Source organism: Colletotrichum lupini, chromosome 7 (genome assembly GCF_023278565.1).
Source record: "Colletotrichum lupini chromosome 7, complete sequence".
Classification (NCBI taxonomy): domain Eukaryota; kingdom Fungi; phylum Ascomycota; class Sordariomycetes; order Glomerellales; family Glomerellaceae; genus Colletotrichum; species Colletotrichum lupini.
This window is the reverse complement of record NC_064680.1, coordinates 4193640-4209483: the sequence shown is the minus strand read 5'-3', so window position 1 is coordinate 4209483 and position 15844 is coordinate 4193640. Positions and strand designations below refer to the sequence as shown.

The window sequence follows — 15844 nt, the reverse complement described above, 5'->3', positions numbered from 1 at the left end:
ATGAATGTCCACGAAATCACACGTACATGTGTTGTCCTTCCAGAGTTGCGGGAGCAGTGTGACGCAGGGGAATATGGAACATCGACCAGCGTCTAGCATGGCGTCTACAAGCGGGCACCATCCTCAAGTCGATTCTCGAAGACAAGTCGGCTGTGCTACCTCTCACTTACTTTTCCCTCATGCTCTGAATCACAAACTCAAAACACCCGCCAAAACCTCCTCCGCACCAACAACCTCCGCAAACTCCCCATCCAAACTAGCCAAATTCACAGCATGCACAGTCTCAGCATCAAACCCGCCCTTCTCATACGTCGCAACCGCATCCCTCACCAACAGTACACCGTTACCATCTACCCCTCCATCCTCGCCCAGAACCTGCAAGTTGGCCGCCATCCGCACCGTAGTGCTCACGCAGTGATCAGTCGTCAGCCCAACCACTATAAGCTGCCGAATCCCGGCGGACCGCAGCGTTGCCTCAAGGTTGGTGCCGATGAAGGCGCTGTTGAAGTTCTTCGTGAAGACGGGTTCTGAGGGCAGGGGTGCAGCGTAGGGCAGAGGTGCGACGGAGGGGGTTGACGAGCCTTCGAGGTAGTGTGTCGGGTGGAGGGCGGAAGTAGGGGATATGGAGTGGTGGTGGACGTGGAGGATGAGTACTGGCTTTTGCTCTTGGGAGGTCGGGGTCGAAGTGATGGTTTCGTTGTATTTGCGTGCGGATGCGAGGAGTGCCTCGACGTTGGATTCGAATGTTGGTGTGCTGCGTGATGAGCCCCAGTGGGTCGGGTGCTTGAAGCCCTCTTGGATGTCAATCAGGACGAGCGCCGTGGGTGTGCTGGATGCGTGACGCATGATGAAAAGGCTCCGACAGCCGTTGAGTATCGTTTTGACAACAGGGACTATATGACCTGTGATCGATGATTTTCTGGCTGGGACATCACCGTTCCTGGTGATCCATGGGGGCTTATTAGGGTAGTTGCTATTTACTATGCTTACAGATCAAATCAATAGACGCCCTTCTCAATTCGGCTAGTCATTGAAAGGGCGTCCAATGGACTTCAGGGAGTGAGAGAGGGTACTCGATTGCGACAATTTCGGCCCCTTCTTTGGCTGTCATTGGTATTATAGAAAGCAAGAGATGTTACCACACGTAGGGCTGGCCCGCTGCATGGATGTTATCGACAGCAAAGCTGGCGAAAAGTCTCATTGATATACTACAGCGTGCTGAATAGCGTCGTGAAGAGTCATGCGGGGTAAAGCGAATAACATGCCGTTCCGCATATCCGCCACCCTAAGTTCACAATCACAGATTTGGAGAAAGGCTAAAAAGCGAACAACGACATATCTCTCACATTCAGCACAAATGTCTCTGGACCATCATAGACACGATCAACAACCACAAAATGCAAAAGAGATCATCGCTCCCGAGGAGGAACTACGCTTACATGCCTCGTGGCGGAATCGAACCGCCGATCTTCTCATGTCACTAGGTACTAGTGAGACGCTATACCACTTAGCCAACAAGGCGATGTCTCCAAGACGTCAGCAGCGAGCTCAAGGATTGCTGCGGCGGATCCTCTCCACCAGCCGACGACACCCCACCAACCTAGCGAGAAGGCATGCAAGTTCCACATCGAGAGTGTTCAGTTTTCGAGATGCTCGAGACTCTTCCATTCTATCGAAGTGGCTCTTCAGAACCCTAGCCCCAGATATCGGAAAGCGGAAGTGTATGGCCCGAGGTGAGTTATCAGTAAACATCCTCGTCTCTTAAGAGGGCTTACACAATCCATCTCTCTCCGGTTCTGAGGACCACAGCAGCACCCACCACAACTCATCTTAGCACGGGAAGTCCTTCGTCACATAAATTATGTGACGTAGGTCCACGGTAAACAAGTCCAAAAGGAAAGTCCAAACATCCAATCAAGTCCATCATAAAAGTATACTTTGTATTCGCTGATAATATCAGTCACCCATGCCGAATGGTGAGTAGGGAAGCCAACTCCAACAAACAACCGTCAAGTAGTAGCCTCTCCCAAAAGTCCCGTCTATTCGCTCAAGTAGCCCAGAGTTTGTAACAATCAGGTAAAGGTAGGTAAGCTAAGGCCCCAAAGAAGAATCGAAGTTTCAAACGGTTGTGGTATCTCGTGCGCACTCTGTCCCTCTTTCCCCCCCGCGAAGTAGTTTATGCCTTCTCGGGCTTGGGGACGTTGGGCGCATCCTCAGCGACATCCGCTGACGGGTGCTTCTTGCCCTTCTTCTTGGACTCCTTATCCTTCTTGATGGCTGCCTCGGCGACGAGCTGCTCGAAGACGAGGTAGTCGCCTTCCTCCTCGGGGGATCTCGCGGCCTGGAACAATATGTTAGCACCATGAACAGAATGGCAACCAGGAGAGAAAATATTACCTTGGAGAAAATGTCACCGATGATGACCAGTGCCTCAGCGCGCTCCAGTCTCTTGGCCAAGGGGATCTTCTTGTCGTTGAGGACGGAGTCGCACACCTCACGCAGCACACTCTGAATCTCAAACTTGGAGCCGCGCCATGCGGCAGTGAGGATCTTGCCTGTGACGCGGCGCTCGTACTCGGCCTTGCGATCCTCGGACCACTCCTCGCCGCCCTTCTCCTCCATGCGCGCCATCTCCTCAATGGTCTGCTGTGCGTCGATGGCAGAGCTGATGGTGTTCCAAGTCTCCTTCACGATCGTGCCCTTGTCCTTGACGCGGCTGAAGAAACCGCCGATGCCCAGGAACTTCTGACTCCGCAGCAGACCGGTGGCCTTGGCCAAGTACGTCTGGCCGATGGCGTGGAGGATATCCAGACCGAAAGACTCCATCTTCATGTTCTCGACCTCGAGACGAGTCTTTTCTTGGAACGCCTTGGTGACGTCAGCGCCCTTGTCGGTCTCGGTCCACACGCTTATTCTGTCGAGGAGCTTGCGGGCGAGGGTGTCGACACGCTCCTGGCGGACGCGGGCGCGCTCCTTGTCGTAGGCGGCGAGCTGATCGCGCTGCTCCTTGGTCAAGCTACCCTTCTTCTTCTCTTTCTTCCGCAGCGACTCCTCCGACTCGGGCTGGCCTGCGACTTCGTCCGAGGGCCTGTCCATAAGCGCAGGCCGGAGGGGGATCTGAGTGCGCTTTGCGGTACCCGAGGTACCGGACGGGCTCGGTGATGGTGTTCTACCCTCAGCGGCGTATGGGGGAGGAGGCGCGTTGGCGGTGCCAGCAGCGGCAGAGTCGGCTGCCTTATGAGCCTCCTTCTCGTCTTCAACGACGACGGTTGGCGGAGGAGCAGCGGCGGCAGCGGCGGCGGCGCCAGCCTTTTCTGCGTCTCCAGCCTTCATGCTCTCCTTCTTGGCCTCCTCAGTGCCAGGGAACTCGCCGTCGGCAGCTTCGGCGCCCTCAGCGCCCTCCTCACCCTCCTGCATGGTGATGTCCATAGTGGCCGTCAGATCCTTCATCAGGCTAATCTCACCGATCCAGTCGACAAAGGCATCGCCGCCAAAGATGGAGCTGAAGAACTCGGCCGGGTCGGCAAAGCCCTCGGAAGGCTTCGCGCTGTCCTTTCCATACTTGTCGTAGGCTGCTCGGAGGTCCTTGTCGGAGAGGACTTGGTAGGCTTCGCCAATTTCTTGGAACTTTTCGTGGGCGGAGGGGTCGTTGGGGTTCTTGTCTGCAGGGGGTTCAAGTCAGCTTCCGTGACGCAGTAGAGTGCAGTAGAAATCAAACAGGTGATTTTACATACCCGGGTGGTGAACGATGGCAAGCTTTCGGTAGGCCTTCTTGATTTCGATGTCTGTGGCGGTGGGCTGAACACCGAGAGTGTCGTAGTATGCGGTGTCGACAACCATGGTCGCAAGGAATGAGGGGTATTAGGTAGAAGGAAATCTAGGTATAGAAACGGCGCAAATGTTTTCTTCGTTGATAAACAAGAGAAAAAGGTTGAGTGAGGGAGTAAGAGGTCCTCTGCAGGAAAGATCGCGGGGTGATGAGGGTAGGGATAGACTTGCGAATCGTGATTCAAGCGAGAATCACAAGGAATCGGACGTAGCGGCGGTCGAATGAACTGGGCGGTGCGGCGTGCCACACCAAAAAGTGACCCAACTGCTGCAAGGTGCCCGCCGATTACCTAGATTTTTGGATGGATTTACGTTTTCGCGGTGCCCCGCCAGATTACGTCGTTGGGCGAGACCTATGGGCGCTGGGCGGTCACCAACGGTGGGTTTCAGTGAGCATTGTGGTGACTTTTTGGTGAGTAACCATGCACTGCCATGGAACGGCCAGGCTGAATTACGGTACCTACTTCTGAGCCTTACGGCTGGTAAGGTAACCTGCCCTCCCACTGGGTGCTGGCATGGTGCCATTCTTTCCCTCCCGCCCTTTCCATAGGCTGCATGGACGATGGCGATGTCCACTGCGGCCTTGGAGATTACGCGGACAGGGACCTGCTGGCAGGGATGACGTTGCACGGTCCAGCCCATCTGCCGTTTTCTGTCTGCATCACAAAGAGTCGGTATCCAAAATACAGATTCCCTCTCAATCCAAAACATTTTCATCAAGGGCTTCTTTGGAAGTTTTCTTTGGAAGTTTTGGGAGAGAACAGCATGGCTCGTGTCAGGTTGCTATCCCGGGCTCTACAGCGTCAGCTGTCACATTGCAGGCGACGATAGCTGATAGCTGCATCACGATATTTCCAGGCCTCCAAAGTGATCGACAACAGTCGGCGATCCGCTTCACAAGCTTTCAGAGCTCAAGTCAACCGGACAACGCCGAGATGACTCTTCTCCACCCCGGCTGCACCGACTCTCACGCAAAGGACACCGTTCAATCTTCAGCGCCTGCCACCAGCCCGATGGCATCTGGAATCATGCTATGCTCACTGCATCAATCTGGACAGTCTTCAACAACTCAAACTGCAATTTTTCTAGTTCATTCCAGTCTCTAAGTCTTGCTAGAGCGGCCAAGTTCCCATATGCGCCAAATCCGATTTGCTTTTTTCCCTCTTCTATTTACACGACACCGTTGGCCTTCATGCGCTCGAAGCATCCCCTGTAGGCGTCGTGAACCTCGGGCACCGTGTAGTTGTACTCCTTGAGCTTCTTCTCCAACTTGGTGGTGTCGAGTTTGCAGTTGCTGCGGCCGGCCTTGATGACCTTGGCCTGCTCCTCGAGCGAGAAGTTCTTCCATGTAAAATCGGGACGGACAATCTCCTTGAAGAGGGAGAGCACCTCGTTGTGAGAAATGGCACCGGGGTTGGTGAAGTTGTAGATGCCAGTGTCCTTGTGCTCGGCCATGAGGATGGAAGCCGGGAGGAGATCAGTGAGAATGGTGTTGGAGTTGGGGATATCAACGACACGGTCGTACTTGGCAATCTTGGTAACAAAGTTGCGGGAGTGGAGGTCGTCGCTGACGGGCATACGCAGGCGGAGGATGAGGCAGTTCTTGTAGTGCTTCATGATCTGCAGAGTACCCGATTAGTGATTGATCCAGACGCCAGCGGCTTGTGATTAATAACATACCTCCTCGACGTGACCCTTGGTGTCCGAGTAGAAGCTGCCCTTAAAGTTGGCAGGGTCGGTCTCGAGGTAGCCAGCACCGCCAATGGGGTGGGCGTCGTCGTACTGGTAGATGCAGCCGGTGGCGAAGACGGTGCAGTGGATGCCCTTGAGGAAGCAGGCATCGGTGAGGTTCAGGGTGCCGATAACGTTGGATCGCATCGTAGCCTCCTTGTTGTCCTCGCACCAGTCGACATTGGGGCGACCAGTGCAGCCAGCGCAGTTGAGAACGTGGGTAGGCTTGACCTTCTCGAGCTCGGCGAGGACGCCCTCACGGTTCTCCATGCGGACGGTGGTGGTGTAGACCTCCTTGCCCTGTCCCTCGAGGAGGACCTTGAGGTGGTTCGCAACCCAGCCCTCGCCACCCCAGATGAGGAACTTGTTCGCAGAGTGTCCGTTGGTAGCCATTGTGGATGATGGTGGTGTTGTTCGTCCCTTGAGGATTATGGTTTGAATTATCGGCGGGTCGTCGGAGAGGGGTCGGGCGGAACTTTGTCAGGATTCGACTGGCTGCTGGGATGGTGTAAGTTGGTGACGGAGTCGGGTGAGATGTCGATTCGGACGTCTTATATGCTCGAGGCTGGCAAGGGAGAAGACAGCTGGGAGGGTGAGGAAAGAAGAAGAAAAGGACAAATTGAGTAATTTGTAAGACAAGCCACTCGAACAGCAGGGCAAGGGGAGAAAGAGTGTGAGACGGATTATTTATCTGGGGTAAGCGTGGCAGGTACGAGGCCAGGGAGAGGAGGAGGGGAGGACATAAAGTTTGGGTTCAGGTACGAGTCGTACTATCTGCCAATCTGCCACTCTGCCCTTTCAGCTGCGCGCGGTCTCGACCCTCTCGACCCTCCCGTCTTCCGGTATGCTGGTCTCTGTCTGGATACCTACTGCAGAGCAGCAGTAGTAGCACAGCCAGCAATAATTAGTCGCAGCGACTTACATTGGACAGATGGTGTGTTCAATGTGTCGTTCCCACCCCCACCTTCGGGAGGTACCACGGTCAAAGGTGCGACCCCGTAGCGAAACTTACGTACCTCGAGTACGAAGCTTACCAGGAGCTACGTTCCATATTGATAGCTGCTGTTATCGGAGAGAGTATCCGTAGCAGACAGCTATTTTCGTCCTGGCGTCCCCTAGCTTTGTCATGAGCTCTGGTGAAGTGGACTCCGTGGAAGATAGTCACCAGTAGTGGCAGAATATGATTAAGCCGACCATGAAAAATCATCATGTTAGCAAGAGACATAAGGAAAAAAGTAGCTACTTAGCTACGTGGTGTCGCAGCAGCTCCAAGACAAGTATCGCGGAAGTGATGCGGTCTAGGATGAAGGAGGCTAGACGGATGAAAAGCCTCCCTTGGGGGATGCAGACAGTGAGACATTGCCGTCCGATGGCTCACCGCATTATGCTCCCTTGGAGGTAATGGCGGTGCCACGGTGGTGGTGGCAATGGCGGGCGGCGGTAGACCAGCGAGGGTCGAATGCCGCGTCGGCCGTGGTGGGGACCAGAAGCCCGGAGCCGCAAAGAAACGTCCATCTCGGAAATCCTCAAGGGTCTTGGCCATGTGCTGCTGCGATGCCACCGTGGGATGTCCAGAAAACCAGACGATGGGTTGCGCGCTGATCGGATAGTCGGGCCATGAACATGAAGGGGGAGGCTGAGCCATGGGAACAATTGGACTGATGCCGTGTCGGGGGGGCTGACATGCGTGGAATTGCTGCTGTTGCTCTCCACTCACACCTCGATTGGCGTATGCAGCAGAGTCGATAAATCATCTGTTGTCGGCTTCTTCTTTCTTTCGGTGTGTGAAGAGGAGAAACAGCAACAGAAGCAGCAGCAAGGTAGCAATACCAAAGGTGCGAAGAAGATGCCAAGGATAAACGTCGCTAAACAAAAGTCATGTGAGTTGGGCCGTTGGTTGCTAACCAGACGAGAAAGAGACGACCCCGACGGAAGCTTCGTTCAAAAAAGGCAGGAAGGCAGACCCTGAAATAATGAACTCCTTCCACTCCCAGCATGGAAGGAACCGCCCTCCGTGCCCCGCACCTGCTGAAATTCGAGAATGAGAAGCAAACGACCCGGAAGGCAGGGACCTGCCCCGCCATCACCGACCATCTGCCAATCAGATCTAGTCGTCCATCCCATTGGCTCGCCTAGCTTTAGCCGAACTGGCTCGGTCAGTGCGTTCCTGACACCAATTCCAGTGACTGACACGCTGAAGTGGGCAGTGTTCAGCGGATAAGGCACCATACACAGGCGGGGTATCACTGTAAGAGGCGCTATCTGGCCGTCTTCTGGCTGTCAGTAGACCACCCAACAGCGCTGAGGCCAAGCCTTGAATGCCCTGGAGGCTTACCTAATAACCTCCACGTACCTGGAAATGAGGTGAGTGTGACGGGAAAACGGTCCCAGGTTGCATTTTCCATGGCAATTTGGAGAAAAGGAGCCGGGGTCAGCTGCACTAACGTCCTTTCCCCCGTTTTGGCGCCTTCCTGCCCGGGTGAATTGGTCACTTTTTTGGACTTTTGATTTGATGACAGCGGATAACTTCTTTCCCTCCTATTCTTCCGCGGTCTTGTTGTTGAATCCCCGTCTGCCGTTCATCCAAGGTCAACAATCCAGTTTGCTTGTCGACTCTTCTCCACGCAACAGCCCGTGTCCTCCCTGCTATAAAACGCACGCGAAATTTGAGGTCATTGACTGGAACGTGAGCAAAAAAGCAGAAGCTGAGACCACCTGCCAACGACTGCGCGCGCAAACCTTCAATCCGCAGCCCACGACGAACCCGCACATAGCCAGCTACCTTGGTCAACTCCACGAACTCTACGAGGACTGACTGACTTAGCTTTGCTGTCCCCTACGAGACTCGACTTCGTTCTTCCGTCGTCAACTCCTTAAGCCTCTGCGCTACTGTCCGATTCTAGCAATCCGCCGTCCGCCGCGACGACAGACCGCCATCATGGGTGTCATTTACTACCTCCTTCACCCCAACCAGCTTCGCTCCATCATCCAATGGTACGCCGCCTGACTCCCTCTCACCGAGCACGCGCACGCAGACCGCTTTGCTGCTTCTCTACCTCACATCTGCTGATACACTTCTAGGAAGGTCTGGCACGACCCCGTCCACCACCGCGATCCCTCAAAGGAAGACCCTACGCTGAAGTCGTGCTTCGAATTCCTCAACAAGACGAGCCGTAGTTTCTCCGCCGTCATCCAGGAGCTCAACCCCGAACTCCTGGTTCCCGTTTGCCTGTTCTACCTTGTGCTGCGCGGCCTCGACACCATCGAAGATGATATGACATTGGATATCAAGGAGAAGGAGCCTCTGCTGCGCCAGTTTGATAAGTACATGGAGACGGATGGCTGGACTTTCACCAAGAACGGTCCTAACGAGAAGGACCGCGAGCTCCTGGTGCACTTTGACGATGTCGTAACTGAGCTGAAGAAGATCAAGAAGCCCTACTACGAGATCATCAAGGATATCACGATCAAGATGGGTAACGGCATGGCCGACTACGCTCTCAACGCCGAGCACAACGAGAACGGTGTTGCGACCATCAAGGAGTACGAGCTTTACTGCCACTACGTTGCCGGTCTCGTCGGTGACGGCCTGACCCGCCTCTTCGTCGAGGGCAACATGGCCAACCCCAAGCTTCTCGAGCGCCCCGCGCTCACCGAGTCCATGGGACAGTTCCTCCAAAAGACCAACATCATTCGCGACGTCCACGAGGACTACCTCGACAAGCGCCGTTTCTGGCCCAAGGAGATCTGGAGCAAGCACGTCGACACCTGGGACGATCTCTTCAAGCCCGAGAACCTGCCCAAGGCTCTCGAGTGCAGCTCCGAGATGGTTCTGAATGCTCTCAAGCACACTGAGGAGTGCCTGTTCTACATGGCTGGTATCAAGGATCAGAGTGTCTTCAACTTCGTCGCTATCCCCCAGAGCATGGCTATTGCGACGTTGGAGCTCGTCTTCCGTAACCCTGCCATCTTCAGCAGCCACATCAAGATCACCAAGGGCGACGCATGCTACCTCATGACCAAGTCAACACAGAACCTCCAAATTGTGTGTGAGGTTTTCAGAGACTACACCCGTCGGATACACAAGAAGAACGACCCGCGCGACCCCAACTACGTGCAGATTAGCGTGCAGTGCGGCAAGGTATGTGGTGGTGTTTCTTTGTCTTTTTCCAAAGACACATTTGTCTCGCGTCAGAAAGTCAATTGCTAACGGTTGACCCTCCAGATTGAGCAATTCATCGACTCTCTGTTCCCGAGACAGGACCCCAAGCTGCTCGGAGATGCGGCGAAACAGAAAGAGCGGGGCCAACCGGGTATGGATGCAGGCGAGGCCTTCGTATTGGGCGGCATGGTTCTGTTGACCCTCTTTTTCGTATCTGGTCTTATGGTGAGTAGCTCCGAAATTTTCTTCCTCATTTCCCCCTCGTTCTTCCAACATCAACCTTCACCCTCTGCTTTTCTACCCTCAACTCTCAACTGATCACCACCCTCAGATTGGAACTGCCTGGTTCTTTGGTGCACGCTTCGACTCGTTGTGGAAGACGGATAGCATTTACTGGCCTGGCAGCGAGACCGGCGCGGCGACGCCGATCGAGCACAAGGAGCTGTAACTCTACCAGACAGACAAGAACAAAAGTTGTTCTTTGACTGCTACGCTGCATCTGACTGTTGACGGTACATATTGACGAGGAGTTTTCGGTTGCTCGCCGCCGGCATGGCTACGAAATATTGAGGAGCCCATACTAATCTTGCTAATACACACCATCCTCGTGATGGGTTTTTCGCGACGCATCTGGTCTTGTTGCTTTCATATCGATCGTCTGTCCGACATGATTTACACAGTGACATCCACTATCCCTCCTCAAACCAAGCACGGATGTCAAATTGCAATTCAGTCCCATCGCAAGGTGGTCATGACTGTGGTTGTGCCGAAGAAGTGCTGATATCAAAACCCACCGGCAAAGACCCCGTCCATCACGCGGCGGGTACGGGGCGGGCGTGTCTTCCATCGCCCTCGGGACGCGCTCTTTTGCTCCGGCTTGCAAACATTCTTTCACCATGTTCCACTGTTTCATGTGTTTCTTCTTGTGACTGCGACAGGCCCTGTAATAGCCACAAGGCTAGGTCAATTGAGAGCTTACTCGTCTCGTCTGGCCCCGGGGCCTACGGCGAAGAGGTGACAGGCGCTGTCACGGCATCAAGTAGATGAGCCTGTCGCCAAGACCGACATGACCTGTCTCTTCAGTACTTTTCTGGAGGAACTTGTCCCGATTTTGAAGTCCATGGAAGAGCCAAAGCGACGACCGATGTATTCAAATCATCCCGCGGCCGGGGAACCGTTGTAATAAGAAGACACGAAAATTCATAATCCAAGTCATCGTCCCAAAGCCCCCAATTCCAGTCAATTGGTCACCAACGCAATGCAGAAATCACTTGGCCTGCTTGACTTGGCCTCTCGTCGAACATGGACTTGCAGGTCACCAATAGTCACCAATAATCAGATGAAGCACGCAGCGCCGCGGTGCCTCTATATGTACCTAATCCATTGAACCCACGGAGACGCCTAGGCTTACCAGGTTGCTGCTCAGCATGCTCTTCTGTCTTCAGGCCCGCCACCAAAGTCTTTCGTCCGGTCTTCCTTTCGAATCGTTGCAAGAGACAGCAGTGCGCAGTTGCAAACGAAGAAGATGCGGCTCTTGGAAGACGTCTCGGCGTTTATGCGCAAGGCCCGAACCCGGTTTCCCAGGCACTTGCGTGATGTACACACACAGGCATACCGGGACCGTGTTATGTGTTTTTAACCTTTTCCGCCTTCTCCCCGACACGGCGACACCTGGGTCAAGTCTGGGGAATACATGAAACGTGAAGATCCAGCTTCAGCCTTTTCAGCCCTGCTTCGCTCCCACGCCGGCCATCCCTCCCTTTCTCTCGGCTCGGGTCAGAGACGAGAGGCCGGAAGCCCACGAAGCCACGTGAGTTGCGCGGACCACCTTGGCCTTATCCTCCGTTGTCTTCCCTCTCTCTCTCTCTCTCTCTCTCTCTCTCTCTCTCTGCGTCTCTCTCGCTCGCTCTCATCCGCTGCACGCGGGTGGCGTGCGGCGGGGCACGGCGCGCGCGAGAACGGGAGACCCGGGATGGCCGTTGCTGGTAGCCTGGTCTCCCCCCTTTCGACGCCAAGACCCGAGATCTCCGTTTTGCATAGCGGTGTCAGCGCCAGATTGATGGGGAACGTTCAAGGAGAATTGGGAGAGGCGAAAGGACAACGGGACGTTTCGGACCGGTAAGTAAGAGACAAGCGGTTCTTGGTATCGCTGAATCATGCTTCAGCCAAGGCTGAGGCTGGATCTAGCTTCCTTCCAGGCTTCAAGAGTACTGTTTATTTATGTTTTGTCGTGGTGTGGACATCTCCATCACCATAGTCTGGCCAAGACATCTGTATATATCTGGTATTTGCCAACACTTTAGCATTATTTGTACATGCCCTGCTCTTGGCTCGTCCTTCTTGTAAAGATGTGTTTGCGAGAGCGGTCGATCACCACGCCAATGGCAAGTTTCTGGGACGTAGATGGCTTCAAATATGTGACGACGAGTGAATGCAGGCACCCTCTTCTACAGCACAGCAATTCCCATTCTCTCTCGTTCTCGTATTGGGCTTTTCACAGGTCGTCGGATCTCGCATCTCCCCTTCCCTTTCCCACCCCGGTCCCGAACACCCATCTCCGAAACGTGACCGTAGAACAATGGGCTCCCGGGCGTACTGCTGAAGAAAGTCATCCCCTTTCCTACTCCGTTTCTCCGTTTCCCTTACCCTTTTTTCCCCCTTCGGACGCCGGACCACAAACAAGCAAGGACGCATCTCTAATTTGTTGCTTCTGTGCGTGTGTGTTGGAGATGAGACGAATCCGCCCGCGTGCGATGGGTGTAGGACTGTACGCCGGTCCTTTGAGCTGACCACATGCTTTTCCCTCGCATCTTACCTCATCTCACAGCCATCAGAAATAAACATGTGTGAGTGGTAGTGGATGGGTGCCTCTGACGCACTCGCACCTCCATCCCATCTCCTTCCATCCTCGCCAACTCTATTCAGTCTCCCCAACACCCAAAAAAGAAGGTTAAGAAGGAAGGGGAGGGAGGGAGGGAAACAGAATCCCCCCATGGAACCTAGTTTCGGAACCCGTCATCCGCGCAGATGCCAACGCACCATCTTACTGAGAACGAATCGGGAAAGGCATCATGTCCGTCCCATGATGTGCGACATCAATCTTCCATCTTTCGCTTCCACGGCCCTCGGATAACGGATAACGGCACGCGGTGAAGCATCTCAGTCTTCGGGAAGCACCGTGTAGAGAGGAAACAACACATAGCAGATGCGAGAGGGAAGGCACTACGCCAAGTTCATCCCATCCCTCGTATACCTTAATCTCCAAAACGCGAGAAACACAAACCTTCACGCACACCACCCTCCACCACGACAATTCTCGCCCATGATTCTTCTCCGCCTTTAGGTACTCCATCCTTTCCTTCCCTCCTCGGGGAGTTGCGAATGTTCTTCTCCCACCAAATTTCCCCAACTGTCCGGAATATGTCATGGCGTCATTCGCGTTTTGGGTTTTCTACCAGTCCTTTTGTCGTAAGGATCAGGCCGAACGACGCACCTCCTCATATCACCTACCTGTGGAAGTCTAATGTTGACGTTGGCTCTGTGTGCGTTCACTGGAAAGGAGCCCGCAAGGAAGCCGCTGGGTCCGTATGTAGAGTTGGGGAAGAGACAACTGTAGCTTGATCAATCACCTAGAATCATCAGATGTGGTAGGTTGCGCAGATAAGGTTTCCTGCTTGTTGACGTGTAATCTATTCGATGAGATACACAACTGCCATCGCCTTCCTCCTTCGACGTCACCTAGATTTTGTGGATATCGAGGTCAGGTGACATGATGATAGCGCTGAAGGCCGTTGTCATTCACCAGGGGCAGGTGATACCATCAGAACTAGCATAGGGTGTGCGTGTCGAAGGGCTATCGTCGCTGGACACGTTGATACACTCACTTACTCACAAGGCAAAGGCAGTATCAAGCCAAGTCGCAAGGCAGAGTAATTTGTTTGAACGTGAAAGTGAATAGTCCGTAGCTGTCTGCTCTCATTACCAAGATCTCATTTCGAGAATCTCTGTCTTAAATACAGTGTGATTTTTTGGTCTCAAACGAAACCAGAAAAATGTTCAAGAAAACAGGTTTTAGAGAAAAAAGCGAAAAGGAAGAAAAAAAGAGTTATAGGAAAACCCAAGACAGAATGAATTTTCGAGTCCTGATGAAGTGGTACGAGGGAACCAGCCCGTCGAGGGTTTTTCTACTCTTTTGGGGTCTTTTTTCTTTTGAGCCTGTTTTTTGTCCTTGAAATGCGGGTTTGAAGACCCTCTCTTTCTTGCTTTGTGTGTCTTCTCTCTCTCCTTTTACATACAATTGAAACCATCCGACAGACACCCGGAAACCCCAGGTATCCCATCTTGGATGGTGAAGGCTTGTGCTTTGCTTGCTGGTCCAGGCCGCGCGCCAATGCAGTGATGTGTGCGAATGACTGGGTATCCTCTAAAATGCCGTGAATTTGTGTTCATCTCCCCCTCGAATATAAAAACACATGGGGGGAGAATCACTTATTAAACCAAGGAAAACGTGTCGAAAAAGTCAACGTGACGCCATCATGCCTTTTGAGGTTTCCAATGAAAGAAACGCTAAAAGAATCCACCAACGCGGAACACATTGGGGCATTTACCATCAGGGCAGAACTTCTAGAGCTGTCCGTTGTTGGCAATCAGGTTGGTGGTGCCAGCAGTGTTGCGCTGGACAGAGGCACCAGAGGCGGTGGCGAGAGCGAGCATGCGGTCGGTAACAGCCTTAACGGTGTTGAGGCCCTCAAGACCCATCAGGTAGGCGGCAAGGCCAGCAACGTGAGGGGAGGCCATGGAGGTACCGGACAGGGTGTTGGTGGCGGTATCGGAGGTGATGCCGACAGAGAGAATGTTGACACCGGGGGCGAAGATGTCGACGACAGTGCCGAAGTTGGAGAAGGAGGCCTTGCGGTCGTTGCGAGCATCAATGGCACCGACAGTGATGGCGTTGGGGGCGGAAGCGGGCGAGGTGTTGGCAGCATCCTGGTTCTCGTTTCCGGCAGCGACGACGGGGACGATGCCAGCGTTGTTGAGAGCCTGGATAGCGCGGTTGACAGCAGCGGAGGCAGAGCCACCAAGAGACATGTTCATGACAGCCTTGCCAGTGAGGTTCTTCTTGGCGACGTCGTCAATGACTTTTGGTGATGTTAGCTTCGGAAATTTGCATAGGTTAAACTGTGGGGCTGTTGAAACTTACCGAACTGCATGCCATCGAGAACACCAGAGTTGGAGCCAGCACCATCGCCATCAAGAACCTTGACGCCAATGAGGTTGACGTTCTTGGCAACACCGAAAGTCTGACCACCAATGGTACCAGCAACGTGGGAGCCGTGTCCGTTCTCATCAGTGTCCTGGTATTTTTCATTAGCCTCTCATCTTACTCACTCACTCTCAAGACGATTCCTGGTACTTACAACGCTGTTGATGAAGTTGGCGCCAAAGGTAGCACGGCCCTGGAACTCGGAGTGGGTGGTAAGGATACCGGTGTCGACGATGTAGGCAGTGATACCGTCACCTCCTGTCTGGTCGAAGACGTAGCCAGCCTCACCGGCAGCGGCGTGAGACATGCGGATAAGGCCGGGGGGAGCGTTGGTCTGGGAGACGGTGGCGGAGATCTTGACCTTGGCATCCTGCTCGACGTAGGCAACCTCCTCGGCGTTCATGACGCTCATGATCATGGAGTCATCAGCCTCCATAACGGTGGCGCGCCACGCGTTCATCTTGAAGTTGCGGGTAGAGGTGCTGAGGGAGCGACCGTCAAGGGAACGCTTGCCAATGTTGCGCTTCTTGATGGAGGCAGCGAACGAGGACATCTTGGAGGTAATGGCATCATCGTCAAAGGTGTTGTTGTAGACGACAATGTACTTGTTGGGAATCAGGTCGGCGGCGTTGAGGTTAGAGATGGGAACGCCCATGAAGGAGCCAGAGTCGTTGGTGGAAGCGCCGCTGTTGCTGAGGCCGAAAGGAGCGGCGAGAGCGGCGGGCAGCACGGCTGCGATGAGAGCGGTAGCGCGAACCATGTTGGGCGGTTAATTCGAGGAGGTTTGGTGGTGTATGTAGATACGGTGAGGTTGTTGATATTTAAATAAAGAGAGGATACGGGAGAGAACTAGCTCGTCG

General features: G+C 53.9%; 8 protein-coding genes and 1 non-coding gene across 9 annotated transcripts; 2 read left to right on the top strand and 7 right to left on the bottom strand.

The window, feature by feature from the left end:
- Positions 1-189: 189 nt before the first annotated feature.
- On the bottom strand, positions 190-846 carry CLUP02_14279 (isochorismatase hydrolase; the record flags this gene model as incomplete). The annotated part of the gene is made up of 1 exon (XM_049293210.1): positions 190-846. The coding sequence occupies one exon, from the start codon at positions 844-846 to the stop codon at positions 190-192; it is 657 nt and encodes a 218-aa protein (XP_049150356.1).
- Positions 847-1440: 594 nt separating this feature from the next.
- Positions 1441-1521, bottom strand: CLUP02_tRNA256. Its single transcript has one exon. It is a non-coding gene; the product is annotated as a tRNA-Thr (tRNA).
- Positions 1522-2176: 655 nt separating this feature from the next.
- CLUP02_14278 (DnaJ domain-containing protein) lies at positions 2177-3840 on the bottom strand (the record flags this gene model as incomplete). Its single annotated transcript, XM_049293209.1, has 3 exons — positions 2177-2341; positions 2398-3662; positions 3735-3840. 3 exons carry the CDS (start codon positions 3838-3840, stop codon positions 2177-2179), a joined length of 1536 nt encoding a protein of 511 aa, XP_049150355.1.
- A 1158-nt stretch (positions 3841-4998) lies between these two features.
- Positions 4999-5952, bottom strand: CLUP02_14277 (NAD dependent epimerase/dehydratase; the record flags this gene model as incomplete). Its single annotated transcript, XM_049293208.1, has 2 exons — positions 4999-5448; positions 5509-5952. 2 exons carry the CDS (start codon positions 5950-5952, stop codon positions 4999-5001), a joined length of 894 nt encoding a protein of 297 aa, XP_049150354.1.
- Positions 5953-6357: 405 nt separating this feature from the next.
- On the bottom strand, positions 6358-7204 carry CLUP02_14276 (uncharacterized protein; the record flags this gene model as incomplete). Its single annotated transcript, XM_049293207.1, has 3 exons — positions 6358-6425; positions 6572-6599; positions 6938-7204. 3 exons carry the CDS (start codon positions 7202-7204, stop codon positions 6358-6360), a joined length of 363 nt encoding a protein of 120 aa, XP_049150353.1.
- An 867-nt stretch (positions 7205-8071) lies between these two features.
- Positions 8072-10291, top strand: CLUP02_14275 (squalene synthase; the record flags this gene model as incomplete). The annotated part of the gene is made up of 6 exons (XM_049293206.1): positions 8072-8345; positions 8403-8553; positions 8641-9700; positions 9785-9946; positions 10053-10165; positions 10249-10291. 6 exons carry the CDS (start codon positions 8072-8074, stop codon positions 10289-10291), a joined length of 1803 nt encoding a protein of 600 aa, XP_049150352.1.
- A 40-nt stretch (positions 10292-10331) lies between these two features.
- On the top strand, positions 10332-11535 carry CLUP02_14274 (uncharacterized protein; the record flags this gene model as incomplete). The annotated part of the gene is made up of 6 exons (XM_049293205.1): positions 10332-10495; positions 10660-10735; positions 10805-10900; positions 10986-11080; positions 11167-11296; positions 11434-11535. The coding sequence occupies 6 exons, from the start codon at positions 10332-10334 to the stop codon at positions 11533-11535; spliced, it is 663 nt and encodes a 220-aa protein (XP_049150351.1).
- A 95-nt stretch (positions 11536-11630) lies between these two features.
- CLUP02_14273 (uncharacterized protein) lies at positions 11631-14255 on the bottom strand (the record flags this gene model as incomplete). The annotated part of the gene is made up of 13 exons (XM_049293204.1): positions 11631-11870; positions 11974-12168; positions 12220-12316; positions 12388-12541; positions 12601-12638; positions 12769-13172; positions 13232-13331; positions 13404-13459; positions 13540-13547; positions 13614-13709; positions 13846-13975; positions 14038-14144; positions 14246-14255. The coding sequence occupies 13 exons, from the start codon at positions 14253-14255 to the stop codon at positions 11631-11633; spliced, it is 1635 nt and encodes a 544-aa protein (XP_049150350.1).
- Positions 14256-14344: 89 nt separating this feature from the next.
- CLUP02_14272 (subtilase) lies at positions 14345-15744 on the bottom strand (the record flags this gene model as incomplete). The annotated part of the gene is made up of 3 exons (XM_049293203.1): positions 14345-14859; positions 14922-15075; positions 15139-15744. The coding sequence occupies 3 exons, from the start codon at positions 15742-15744 to the stop codon at positions 14345-14347; spliced, it is 1275 nt and encodes a 424-aa protein (XP_049150349.1).
- Positions 15745-15844: the final 100 nt, after the last annotated feature.